The sequence below is a fragment of the Alligator sinensis genome, unplaced genomic scaffold (assembly GCF_000455745.1).
Source record: "Alligator sinensis unplaced genomic scaffold, ASM45574v1 scaffold659_1, whole genome shotgun sequence".
NCBI lineage: Eukaryota > Metazoa > Chordata > Crocodylia > Alligatoridae > Alligator > Alligator sinensis.
The window spans coordinates 1,121,145-1,135,003 of NW_005842265.1; the positions used below are offsets into that span (position 1 = coordinate 1,121,145).

At 41.7% G+C, this 13,859-nt stretch overlaps 1 protein-coding gene across 8 annotated transcripts in view; it reads right to left on the minus strand.

The window, feature by feature from the left end:
* CAPRIN2 (caprin family member 2) overlaps nt 1-13,859 on the minus strand; it is a 73,326-nt gene that overhangs the window by 17,563 nt on the left and 41,904 nt on the right. For all 8 annotated transcript variants that reach the window (XM_025209047.1, XM_006027752.3, XM_014521859.2 and 5 more), the window contains 3 exons: nt 11,286-11,469; nt 7,382-7,564; nt 5,106-5,206 (listed from right to left, as the gene is read on the minus strand). In XM_025209047.1, coding sequence (XP_025064832.1) covers nt 5,106-5,206; nt 7,382-7,564; nt 11,286-11,469 — 468 coding nt within the window. The remainder of the gene's footprint in view (nt 1-5,105; nt 5,207-7,381; nt 7,565-11,285; nt 11,470-13,859) is intronic.

The following is a 13,859-nucleotide window of genomic DNA, read 5'->3' on the forward strand; positions in this document are numbered from 1 at the left end:
GGGGGGGGAAAACAGTTTATATAGATAATTCTCACACTACCAAGAAATCCCAACAGTGATGCAAGACAGACTGTGAAGTGCATGTACCCACTGCCACCTGGGGTTTGGAATGCTTTGGAGTGTACTATGATAACCCGAAGATTATAGATCTTTCTAAAATTTAGAATGCTAGACATCTATGGAGCAAGAATTAAAAACAACCAAACAAAAACAAGTCAACAACACATTCCTGGATAATCATTCCCAAGGACTGCTGACAGTCTTTGGCATGCTAGAGTCAACCAAGTCTTTGAATACTTGGGAATTTCCAGAAGATGAGAATGACTTAATGTTATGCCACTATTAAGAAGAACAAGTGGGATGACTACCCCCAGTAAACAGCTAGAAAGGCAAGAGAAACAGAATCACTTGAATGCCACATGCTTTTATTCTTTACAGCATCCTTCTAAAGTGAAAGACATGCTTGATGCATTTGGCTAGTAAAAACAAGCCACAGAGACTTTTCTGAAGTGTGCATCTTGGTACTGCATGGAGATGCCAACTGACAAAAAATCATCACTATATAGTGCCACTGTATAGGGCCTGTTAAATAGATCAAGAACTGGCTAATCAAGGTATGTCAAGAAGATTCTCCAGCTCAACATCTTCTGGGAAGTTTTATTCAGATTTTACTTGTGTCAAATTACTGGAGCATGAGGGTGATATTTAGTGGCCTTTGATGGACAGATGACTAAACTAGAGACTTAAAAGGTCCTTTCTTGTTCAAGTCAATGCATCAATAACCATTTCCAAATGAAGAGAGAAAGGGAAATTGCAAGACTTTTTTTTTTTTTTTTTTTTTAAACCAAAAAAGTGTTCATGGGCATCCTGACTAGAAAATTTCTAGCCATTCAACATCCAGGCAGGATCAGTGTCTAGAGGACAACACTCCTAGGTACTCACCTATACAGCAGTCCCTTGTCTCTGAAATTTCAATTCAGACTGATTTGGAATCATTCTCCCACAAAAATCTGCAATTATATTTGTCAACCCTGACTAGTTTATAACCAGAAACCTTTAATAGCATACAGCCTGGAATAGCCATGTTCCAACATTAAATGGGAATTCCTATGGGGAAAATTCACAGGGAAGAAAGCCTGGCCATAAGACTTCCACTTATTCTGACCAGTTCTTCAGTCCCTTTCACCACAGACTAAAGCAGTCAGGCTTATCATAGCAGATTTTGTATCTGCTTATCATAGCAGATACAAACATTTAAAACAGCAATTAAAGAAGCATAAAACAGTGACACCCCACACAGGCACCAACTCATCCTCCCATCTGCTTCTGATGGGCTGTATGGTATGGTAAGCCCTGACTTTTGAGAATCAGGTAAGACATAGCTAGAAGGAACCTCAGAAGGTCAATAAGCTCTAACCAAGGTAAGGTTCTCTCTGGTGGGAAGTGTTATAAAAATCACCGAACCAGGGGAGAACAAAAAGCTACCTCAACAAACAGCTGACATCTAAAAACTAACTACAGGACCTAGTGCTCTTGGCAAAATCAGTTACCATGACATCCACTAGGAGAATAACAGTGTACAGACAGTTCAGCATGTTTACCAAAAAGTTGCTGCTGAAGCTCTAAACATATAGAGAAAGTGGAGAAGCCAGTTTGGCAGAGAGGATCTTCTTGATTTGCTGCTCACAAAACTAAAGAGGAATCAGAGACTTAAGGTCAAAGATGACAGTGACAATAAAACCTGACAGATCAAGATCCTAAGAAAAGGAAAGAGCAGAGCAGCAGAAAAAGCAAAGTAACAAACTAAGGGGACTAGTGGGTAGGCTGCTACAGGAGGCAAGTTGAGGGAAAAACAGGAGTCCAGGAGAACTGGCTGTACTGTGGGGAAGCAATATTAAAAAAATTCAAAGGTTGGCTATTCTGAGGCCAAAAAAATGTAAGTGCAGCAAGGGATAGGCACTATTTTGCCCTTTGCCAAAGAGTCTTGCTCTGTAGCTAGGCCTATCTATAAGAAAGGGGAGGAAAGAAGATGCTTTTGGGAACTACAGGCCAGTTAGTCTGACCTTCAAACCTGAAAAAGGTCATGGAACATGTTATCAGGGAGTCAATTTCTGAGCATTTAGAGAAGGTGATCAGGAACAGCCAGGAGCAAGTCATGCTTGACCAACCTGCCCTTCTCCTATTAACAAAGTGATGAGGTTTGATTTGTGGGGAAGGAAGGGAAAAAAAAGTTAGTGAATGTGATGTAGTTGGACTTCAGCAAGGCTTTTGATGCCATCTCCTATGACATTCCATTAATAAGTAAAGAAATACACTTTCTAGACAAAGGTACTATAACAAGTGGCATATGCAACTGTTGGATCATCACGCTCAAAGATGAGTTGCAATGGCTTACTGTCCAATTGGAAAATATTGACTGGTATTCCTCAGGTCTGTGGTGGTCTGGTACTGTTTAATATCTTCATCAAGAATTTGGAAGATAGGACCAAGTGCACACTTCAGATTTGCTGTCATGAAATGGGGTGGAGTTACAAACATTCTGGAGATTAGGATTCAGAACTGCCTTGAACTAGAAAAGGGGTCCAAAAAGAAAAAAAATCAAGTTAAATTCAATAAGGTGTAAAGCTCTGTACTTGAGACTGAATAAAAACTGCATGTACAAAATACAGCTAGGGGAAGTGACTAGCTAGGCTGCAGTACTTCAGAATAGGACCTAGGGGTTATAGTAGACTGCAACCTGAATGGAGTCAACCACATGTTCTTGTTGCAAAACCAAGAGCAAGCTAGGCTGTATTAATAGGATTTTTTTAAGCCAGTGCAGAACAGAGCAGGAGTACTATGCTCAGTTTGAAGCTCTACTTTGAAAGAATCCAGTAGAACAACAAAAAAATGGATTAGGGAGCCTGGTAAATAAGCTTATAAGAAAAGATGGGGAGAACTGGGACTGTACAATCCAAAGAAGAGAAATTGAGGCATCCTTCCCTATGTATAACCTGATGTAGTGGGGAGATTTGTTTTCCAGTAACCTTGAAGGCTGTGCTGGTAGAAGCAAACATCTTGCTAGGGTCACTCGTGTATGAAGCAGAAAGGGCAGGAACCCGATGGGAAAAAAAGCCAGTCTACTGGACCTCCTGGTTGTGGGGTTGAATAATAAGTTATAGATAGTCACAAACTGTCAGTAAAAATTAGCCATTCCAACAACTAGAATAGACAGGGACAGCAAAGCTGCATACCTAATCTATGCCTGCCAGCCTGAAGGATTTATATTTATACTTGCTCCATTAATAGCCCTAAGGAAAGGTTTCAAATACTTAACTACAGAACAATGGTTGCTAGTAGGCATTAAAACCCCCAACAAGCCACACTTCACTGGAAACAGCATGTAGACATTAAAAACCCCAACAAGCCACACTTCACTGGAAACAGCAGCGCGTTACTTTGACCCAGCTCCACAGCATCTGTACAAACTGGACACTTTATTGGGAATTTTGGGTGCCCATTTAAAGCTGATTCAATCAGCTACTAGATAAAAGGACCAAAAGCACACCACTAAAGTGCCCCATCTAGACAGATGCTGGGACAACCAGGTCCAACTAATGAACTGCCTCTTCTGGGCATGTGCTGGGTTTGGTGGGGGAATGCACAGGGTTTGAAGTAAAGCTCTGTTTTCATTTGTGTTTGTTTGTTTGTTTGGGGGGGGTTAAGTCTGCAAGCAGCCAACTTTTCCAAAACATAAGAGCCAATAAGATATCTTCAGTTTCAGTTTCTACTACTTGGGTGAAAGAAGGTTCTTCAGAGGTTAGCTAGGCTTAAGATAAAAACAATAGTGTGTTCCACGATGAATCCATCATGCATCTTACTGTAAGCAGTTCTGGTCAAAATCTCAAAAAAGGATATGCTAGAACTATAAAGCTGACTTAAGAGGAAAAAGGCAGGATTCCTTACGACAGGCGAGTTGGGGGGGGGGGGGGGGGGGGGGGCACCCAAGGGGGGAGAGCACGACACGATGACGACGAACTCTAGTTTGGAGAGACAGCCAAGGGAGGAGGAAGATGAGGCTATGAAATCAAGAACAGCATGGAAAAAGCAAATAAGGAATTGTTACTTACTGTGCTTCATCATACAAGAGCTATCAGGCATCTGATGAAGTTAATCACTCAGCAGATTTAAAACAAACTGCTTTAGGCATGGATAGAATGGTATACAACTGGGTTCAAAGAAATCTAAAAAAAACCATATATACAGCACAGACCTCAAGTGCTATTAAAAGTTCAGGGATGTACCCTACTGCTGGCGACTGGCGGGGGGGTGGAAAAGACCGGGGATGACCACTCCATACATGCATCATTTCTAGTACCAATTCTTCTTTGTGATTTTTTTTCTGCCACTGTTGGAGATAGCTACATTAGGGTCAGACCAGAGGTTTGTAGCCCAGTAGTAGCCTGTTCTTGCTGAATTAGTTAAGTTCAAGAGAGCCTAGGTGAATGTGTTTGTACTGAGCATATATTTAAAAGTTAGTGTTAGGACCTTTCAATATAATATTCTTCATGAAAAAAGATGCATAAAAAAAGCAAGCATGCAGAACTCTGGCTTCTCTTACTATAAAACTTGCAGGATGTTTTAGGTAGGAAATTGATTTAATATGTAGCCAGGCACTAGATATAGCAGTATTTTATAACTAGTACTGGTTAAGAGAATTTGTAGTGAAGTTTCAAATGTTTGCTATCAAGCAAAACAGCTAAACAGTGTACCTACTAAGCACCTAGTCAAGGAATCCCTCTATTCCACATCTTATTCATTAGTCCTGGTCTTGATTAGGCTGTCAGAAGTTCTTCTCTTCCTTTTTCTTTTGAAGGAATCATTTGTCAGCCAACATGGGCTGACAGATTACACTGTCAAAGCATACTAGAAAAAAAGATACTAGAAGAGTCACTGACTATTTTACCAAAAAAAGTGCTCTTCGTACCTGCAAACCTGATTTTCCAATAAATGTAGCTTGGGAGCAAATCTACCAGTTTCTCATTAAACACTAAAGCGCAACCAAGCCATGACTGGAGAACTTCATTGCGCAGGAAGCTACTGAAAAGCAAAAAGTCAACCCTTACCTTCTGAGAATATGGTATTCCAGAATAATCTCTACTGGGGAATTGCAGCTGGCCATAGTTACCATTAACTATGGAAGGTGATCCTCTGTAAGCATCAAAACCTATTCAAATACAGAACTTAAAATGAAAAATCAGTTTACCACTCTAGGATCAAAATAAGATTTTCTTCCCTTTAGGCATCAGTTCAACTTTAAAGCAGTTTATGAAAATGCATACATATAATTTACTCCTTACCATTTCAGAACAGCTTAGTTTTGAATTCAAAGAATTGCCTAAAATTGATGTTTGAATTACAGTTCTTTAATAGCACATTTTAATTTATCTTAAATACAGAAATTTTAAAAAAAGGAATTACATTAGTCTTAGTTCATGAATACAATAAAATACTCCCATGTCTAGGTGTTACAGTCAACACTAGTCTTCCCACAAAAGAAAGGGTATGTTGTCAGAGGTGCAGGATTTTAATCCTTACTATACACCTAATGTAGAAGGGAGATTTATGCCAAGGATGTTATATTGATACAAGGGCTGCAGTTGTTTTATTAAAGTGTTAGGTGCTGCTACTACATTCATGTTTGCTTTATAACAACAAATGAGCACAATCAGCTACTGGTAACAGCAAAAGCAAAGCAATACCAGGACCTCAACAGGCTCCTTCAGAGCAACTACAGAAGAGTCAGCCTTTTCAAACAGATTAGAAATGTGTAATTTATTGCGCTTCAGGAGACTGAACAGGGTGCCCATTGTGTCAACCCCTTATAGGGCCATGCTCTAGTTAAAGGTACTAAATACCCTTCAGGCTAGCACTGGCCCAAAAGACGACCTCCTCCTCCAGTTCTCTCCACTATTGTAAACAGCCACCAATTTGCAACTAGTTTAACACTTATCAGGAAGAAGTTTGTCTGCTTGCAGACAGACAACACAGTATAGCCCTTCCTATACTTTGCTCTCCCTGCCTCCATTGCCAAACAGGTGGCTCACTAATATCCATCAGAGTCACTACATGAACCCCCACTCCATCACTGTTGTTGAGCCTTTTTTCCCTCTACACTTGCGGTTGCTACCAAATGCTAATGGAACCAGGATAGGGAACATGTTGCTTGACCATCAACCTCAATATAAGTCTGAAAAGGTGGTTTCCCTCTGCCTCAAGAGAGACATGGGAGACATCCATATTCCCACATCCCTTTGAGTCGAAAGAAGTACCTGAAGCTAGAGAATGAAAGTGAGAATCTGAAAAGGTTCAAGAGGAAGTACAGTGGAGTCGCATCTTACGTGGGGGTTACATTCCAAAGTCAGAGTGTAAGGTGAAAAATCAGTGACTATACACCGGGGGGGGGGGGGGGGGGGGGGGGTCCCTCGCACCAGCTTGAGTTTGCACATGGCGCCATGCTTATAGCTGCATGGTCGGTGGCAGCGGCACAGCACAGGGTGGTGGTGGGGGTGGCTGCATGCCGCCTGGCCACCACCATGCTGCTGCCGCCGCCTGGCAGCCAGCCACACAGCTCCAGGCACGGCTCCATGGGAACAGCGGGAGGTTTTGGAGGCAGTGACCGTCACCACCATAATGGGCCTCCAGGTAAGCGGCAGCGCCACATGCAAACTCAAGCCCCGCGCGCCCCCCCCACCGCGTATAGTTGAATTTGGGTAAGTTAAATGCGCGTTATGATGCGAATGACCTGTACCCAAATACAGATGGGAGTGGGGACGCACCCAGAAAGAAAAGGATACATTTGTAAAAAGGTAAGGCATACACAGGGGAGGCAAACTTAAAACTCAATTAGCACACAGAATTGGGCTTTCATGAACATCTTGTTTCTCAAATCCTGTCTCTGACTTGATTAACAGGTACTGGGTGCACTCTGACAAGACTGAAGCAGTTTATTGCCAGTGAACCTTTATATCTCACTCCTAGATTTTAGCCATAAGAGTATGTTAACCTTCACCACAGAATTAGTCCAACAGTTTTGTTCTAGTCTGCTGTGTGGCAAGCTCTAATGTCGCCTTTAAAGTACTCCACTACCCATTACTAGAAATGCTAAATGAAACATTGCAAGAGGCAAGGAATTTAGGGCAATATCTTTTATTGAATCAACAGCATAACTAGAATAGAGTTAAGCAAGCTTTTGAATGCAAGACATTTTTCATCATTAGTATATACTGTACTAGTTTCTTTTGGGTTAAGACAATTTTTCCTCCTACTTCTATATCCCCCTACCTCCCCAGGAATTTATCCTTTCCATAAGTAGGTTAATAAAAAAAAAAAATATACATACCTTTGTATCCACCAGGGGAGCGGTACAAATTGGCTAGTGATCTCCCACCTCTGGTAGATCCTCTAACAGACCCACGACTGTTGAGATAAGGCTGAGCGGGTCTGGGGATAACATTAGTCTGTGCTGGGTAAAAGGCAAGACTACCATTGCTGACAGGAACAACTCCATCAGGCTGATAATTAACTGTTTAAGACAAAAAGCACAGATGAATTAAAGTTTAGATATAGCAATTCATTATAGCATTTACTTCGTAAGTTCTCTGTACTAAAAGCTTAAAGTTGGATTTGGTTACCCTTAATCCACTAAACAGTTCCATTTTATTTCCAGTCCCAGAGAGTTCTTCTCATTAATGCTATAGAAGTCTGATCCATGCTTTCCCCCCCACTGACCCAATGTAAGCAGCACAAGTACTATACTGCTAAACCCTCGCACAGAAAATTGGGATCAATCAACATTGCACAAATATGCAGAGGGAAAAACATAGTATACAACAAGACAGAATGGATTATATTCAGTAGGTCAAGTTTATCCACTTTTTGAACAATGAGCAGGTCATGGAATAGGAGCCCGAAGCCTGATCCGTCCTGTAGAGTATACTGTGTATACACTTTACCTTCTGCAGCACAGGAGTTCAGCACTGACTGAAGGTCAGTCTGGTTAACATACAGCAAGCCAAGTTTCCTTTAAAGTCAAGTCAGTTCTACTTGGTGCAAGCCCTACATTGCTAGTAACAAGTATTCCTGCTAAAAGTTTCCTGGTACTGATAGATCACCATTAAAAAGGTTTCAGAAATTGTGTAGCCAAACTATGAAAAACACTTTAATATACAGACATTTTTACTATGAATCACTGGTGTTACTGGAATGACTTTAGGACTGCAAAAGGATTACATGGCATAATACCCTGTATCAGTCCTCTAACTTAAAACTGAGCTGGAAGTGGAAACCCACGTTAGATGGCATTTTGGGGGGGGGGGGGGGGAAGAAGCAGCACAGCACCAAAGTTCCCCCTTGTTTGTGGATTGTGTTCATGACTTTTTTTTTTGTTTGTTTGTTTTGTTTTTTTTAAGTTTCCATAGCCATCACCATTTCCCTTGAAAGTTGGTTCCAGATCCTAGCGGCCCTGACTGATGTAGTGCCTTCTAATGTCTAGTCTAAACCTACTCTCTAGCAACTTATGGCCATTATTCCTTGTTACTCTGGGAGGCGCTCAGGGGAACAAGGTCTCTCCCAAACCCTGCGGGTCCCCACTAGTAAGTTAATAGATGGCCACCAGGTCCCCCCTCAGCCTTCTCTTGCGAAGGCTGAACAGGTTAAGGTCCCGTAGCCTCTCCTCATAGGGTCTGCCCTGCTGTCCCCAGATCATGCGAGTGGTCCTCCTCTGGACCCTCAATGCTGTCCACATCCCTCCTGAAGTGTGGCACCCAGAACTGGACACTACTCCAGCTGCAGCCTGACCAGCATCGTATAGAGGGGGAGGATCACCTCCTTGGCCCTGCTTGTGATGCACGACAAGGTACGGTTATAGCCCTACTGACTGCATTCTTGCATTGTTGACCCATGTTCATCTTGGAGTAAATAATGACTCCAAGATCTCTTTCTGCCACTGTGCTTTTGAGAAGGGAGTTCCCAGCTTACAGGTATGCTGCTGGTTCCTACTGCCCAACTGCAGCACCCTGCACTTGTCAGTATTGAATCCCAGCCTATTTTCATTTGCCCACCCCTGTAACCTGTCCAGGTCCTTTTAAGTGGCTGGGAATATTAGTACTTGGCCGATTTTTAGATAGACAATAAGCTCCCATTTAGTCTTTTAGCTTAAAGCAGTAGTGCTCAATTTTTTGCCCTGGCAGGCCAGATGGGTAGTATCCAGTCTGTCCACAGGCTAGATCTGGCCTGTGATCCCAATCTGGTGCCTGGAGCAGGTGCAGTCAGGCCCCATCCAGCCACAGGGAAAGGGGCAGGCTGCAGCCAGGACCTGTATGGGGAAGGGGGCTTGGCCCAGCTCAGATCTCTCTCAAAAGGTTTGGGAAGTCTGGTAGTGGGGAAGGGTGGCAGTATTAGTTGTTATGGCTCCCCCGCCCCCCACCAAGTTTTCCTGACCTGTGGGGAACCCTTCAGGACAGATGCCATAGCTTTGTAGGCAAGAGGTTTAAGCCCCCTTGCTTAAAGTGTTTAGACTCAGAAATTAAAGCATCAATCTGCTCACATTTGTTGCTGGCTCACAAGATAAGAGCATGGTGCTTAAACCATATTTTATTGGTCCCTAAATGCATGTAATACTAGAGCATCTTTGTCTTTGCCCAAATCGGATTTATGGTGGAATTCTCATTAAACCAACTGAAACCAGATTCTACATTGTATATCCGTTTGTCTAGCTTCCACAATGTACTTCCAACTTCTTCCCCCTCCCTGTCAGACCCTGCTGTTCCTGACCACATGAAAGTGAGGGATAAATTTGAAGAGAGTGACTTTGAAGTAAATATGCCCGTAGTTTGAAACAGGCACACAGACAAGTTACTCTGAGTACTCATAGTTCATCTAAAATTGATGCATTTTATATCTTTTGAAACTGCTGCAAGTTGGCACAAATTTGCCACGACTACACTTAAGCAGCATTTTTTAGTACCTACATATATAAATACTAATTATGCATGATATTAGTCCAAAGCCAAAAAGCTCATGGTTCATTAGGCAGTTGATTGGGCTGGAACATGACAGTCCAGTGTTTCAAGCCATAGTAACACCACAGCTCAGCACTTCAGTATGCATGTACCCTAGGATATTCCAAAAGAAACTGTGCGCTAATTATCTCCCCATTTATGACAAGAACATCTGGTTCCAGTCACAAGTCCTGGGATCCTCCAACAGTACGTGCAGATGAGGTACACGGCAACCTAGTCCAGTTTTACCTCACGGAGGGTGGGGACACTAATCATAAGCATCACGCAGAGAGGAGACACCAGGGCTGCTGGGTGAATTGTTTGGGGCCCCCTTTGGTTATGTTTGCCAGACATTTAAGGCTGGGGAAGAAACACGACTCACTGGAAAAATGGGAAAGAAAGATGCAGCTTAACTGTGGGAGTGAAAAGGAAATCAAAGTGCGCGCAACGTAGTGGCTCACTATGACTTGAAGAGTCAATGCTGAGGGGGACTGCATGCAATGGGTACTACTACACCTTATTCAGATGGGCTGCACTACCTTATTTGTGGTAGGTTCCCCATCAGCACGTTTACCCCATATAGTCCCTGTATTTTATAGTCATGATCTGTGCTGACTGCATTTAAATCAACTTCATAGTTGGTTTCCACTGCTAAGCACATGCTGTTTTTGGTTGGAGTTTAATGACTGACATTGTAGTTAATTAGGTTTCTTTGTACATAGATGTAAGACTAAGCATTTCTCCCCTCCTCCCATACTGATTAGGGGAACCTCCTCTTATACTTGAATAAATATGGTAGCTCATCTATTAAAAGGCGTTTTGTAAACACTTGAAGTGCAGTTCTGCTGTGAAGAGACTGTAGAGTTACAGCTGCTTGCTCCTGCTTTTATTCAAGCAAGCTTGTTCAACTTTAAAAAAAAAAATCAGTAAAAAAAAAAAGTTTAGACTACTAGCTCTGGGTGGGGTATAAAAACCAAGTTATGCTCTTCACAAAATTATGAGAACTGGAGCTTTAAATTGCAGTCATGTGTATAATTAACAGCATGAAGATTCAGATGTATTTGCTCATTTACTCCATTCAAGGGCACAATGGATAAATTACTATGAAGAAATAGAAAAGATTTTCTATTAGCTACTTAATACACCCATTGAAAGAAGTCAGCTGATTAGCAGATCAGTTTGACACTCCCTCTGCAAACTGAAGTGACACTAAAAATATAGCCATATACAAGCAGGTCTCTTTACCTGTTGGCAGAGATTCTTGTGAAACTGAGTTTTGCTCTGCAGTATGAGTAGACTGTAACTGGCATTGAGGAGGAGTTTGTGTACTTGCTGTAGAAAAACTCTGGTTATAACCTGCAGTGTATGAAGAGTCTTCTTTTATTTCCTGCTCTTTACGTGGAGGCAGAGGTGCATTCACTTTGAATACCTGGAAAAAAAAAATGCAACGTTAGCAAAATATTGAAGAGACTATTCTTTACTTGGATACAGAAAGACTCCAGCTAGGTGCATTAGGGTTCTACTGTGCTAGGCCCCGTGTCAAAAGCTAGCACAGGAAGCATCTAAAATGCACAAATTAGGAGAGAGGAACAAGTACTCTTAGGTTTACAGACTGGACACAGACTTCTGACTGAAGTCACTTAGCACAACCTGGAATTTAGTTCAGATTTCTGGATTCCTGGCTCATGGGAGCACCTCCCCTCTTCATCTTCCCTCCCATCCTACTTTAAAAACAGACTATTACCAGAAATACTTGACCAAAATGTTCTGTATACTTAAGTTCTAGCCAATAAAAGCACAGCACAACTTCAGGTACCAGTTTGACTACTGGGATCCCAGCAGCATCCTGGATTAAAGAATTTACTTGGGAGTCCTGAACACATGCATCTTTTAGGCCTTTACCACCACAAGTATGTTCTAACCAGAGCAGCCACTTCTAGAAAAGCACAGCATAAGTGGGTAGTACTTCCAGGATTGCTACCAACACATGCTGAGGCTTGGTGCTATTGCTGTTAAAGCCCCTTTCAACAGCTTTTAGTATTATGCTAAAAAATGCCACCGGTGCTGCATTCAGCAAGTCGAGCTGTTCAATTAGTTACACCAGACTAAGAAAACACCTTCAAGTCTACCCTCTGACTAGCTGCATGCCAGGTATGTATTTACAATATTAAATGTTGGAAACTATTTGGTTTACCGAAAGGAAAACCAATGTGCTTTGTGTATAGAAGGCAAGCCATATACTGCATATAGAAAACAAAACCGTTTGTCATCCATACGAAGTTGTCATTTTTTTGGTATCAAAGCACATAGGCCAATTTCAGGCTGGGAAAGGCTGAAAGCAAGAATAAGTCACAGCACAAATGAGCTGTACAACAACTCCAAGGAGAACCAGTCAAGGACGTTCTACTATGGAGAACTGGAGGCAAAAAAGCTTGGGTAGAAGTACTCAACTGTGCAAGACCTAGGCCCAGATCACTGATGCATAGTTAGCATTTGATACTTGACTTCAAACTTCAGAATGTGCGCTCAAGCTAGTTTTCAGTTCACCATGACCATTTCAGGGCAATTCTGGGATATCTGACCATTTCACAGAACACTAGTAGAATTTGTCTCAAGGATCATAGTCCTAATTTTTCTGCACTTCTCTCCTGTATTAATTACTCATTATCTATTTGAATAGAAAGAACTATCATATCTATATTACACAACCAGTAAGAGGTTCTTCCAAATTTTTATGCATGGATTCTGGTGTTTAAGAAGCAGTTTGCTTATAGTACAAGAAGGTGCCATCCTGCTGTTCAACCTTCCTAAAGCAGGCATCAGATTTGGGAGTCTCTACCAAAGGATAGTGTTTTGCAAGTGTGATTGCACTTACTCACATAATTCAGAAAGTTTGGGCATACCCCAATCAGGCAGGAAGGCCAGAATCTCTTCTACCCTTTGGACTGGCCCCTTCAGCAATCTAACCATAAAGAAAAAAAGCGCTTTGTATAGAAGGGCAATGTATAAGTATTGTTGCTAGACAGACCATGACAGAACCAAGTGAAAGTTCAAGTTTTCAAGAGTGGTATAACCCAATAATGTTGAAACCAGTACTACAAAGGAAACTGCCAATATAAGAACTGCACAAATAAAAAGCCTCTTCCACTTTGTTTTAAATTTATTTGAGGCTTTCCTGATTTGGAGCAGAAGGTTTTGAATTTTAGATTAAGATGTTTCAAAGGACTGACAGCTCCCAGGCTGCAAGAGGCCATGATGAAATAAAATTTGGGTGTAGGATATAGCCAGTTTGGAAGACAGACAAGCAGTGACAGATCTATTAAAAAAAAAAAACTCAACAAGACTGAAATACCAGAAGAACCCAACCCATCCCAGGACTACCATTTATAAGCATCTTATCAAATTTCCTCAGAACTTATGAGGGTTAAAGATAAATGGTTATCAGTCCTTGTCTCAAAGGATAAGATATCTACTGGAGAGAAGCAGTTTGTATTTGTTCCATTAGTCTACTTTTGAAATATACTGCGAACACTAGGCCCTTGACTGAACACTTGCTTGCAGACTAAGACCCACAGGCAGCATGTGGAGCTGAAAGCTATGGCACCATAGGCTGAATCCCACCAACAGGCCATACTTTTGATACCATTAATATGAAATCCTGACTTCAAAAGTAGTAAAGAGATGGTTACCAAAAGGATGAAGAAAACAACTCTTAAGCAGCCGTCAGGATTAAAACTGGACTCAAATACAATATTAAGCTTGGCAGGCTGTATTGTAAAATTGTATAAACAGAAGCAACTGTGGGTTCATTACTAGTAA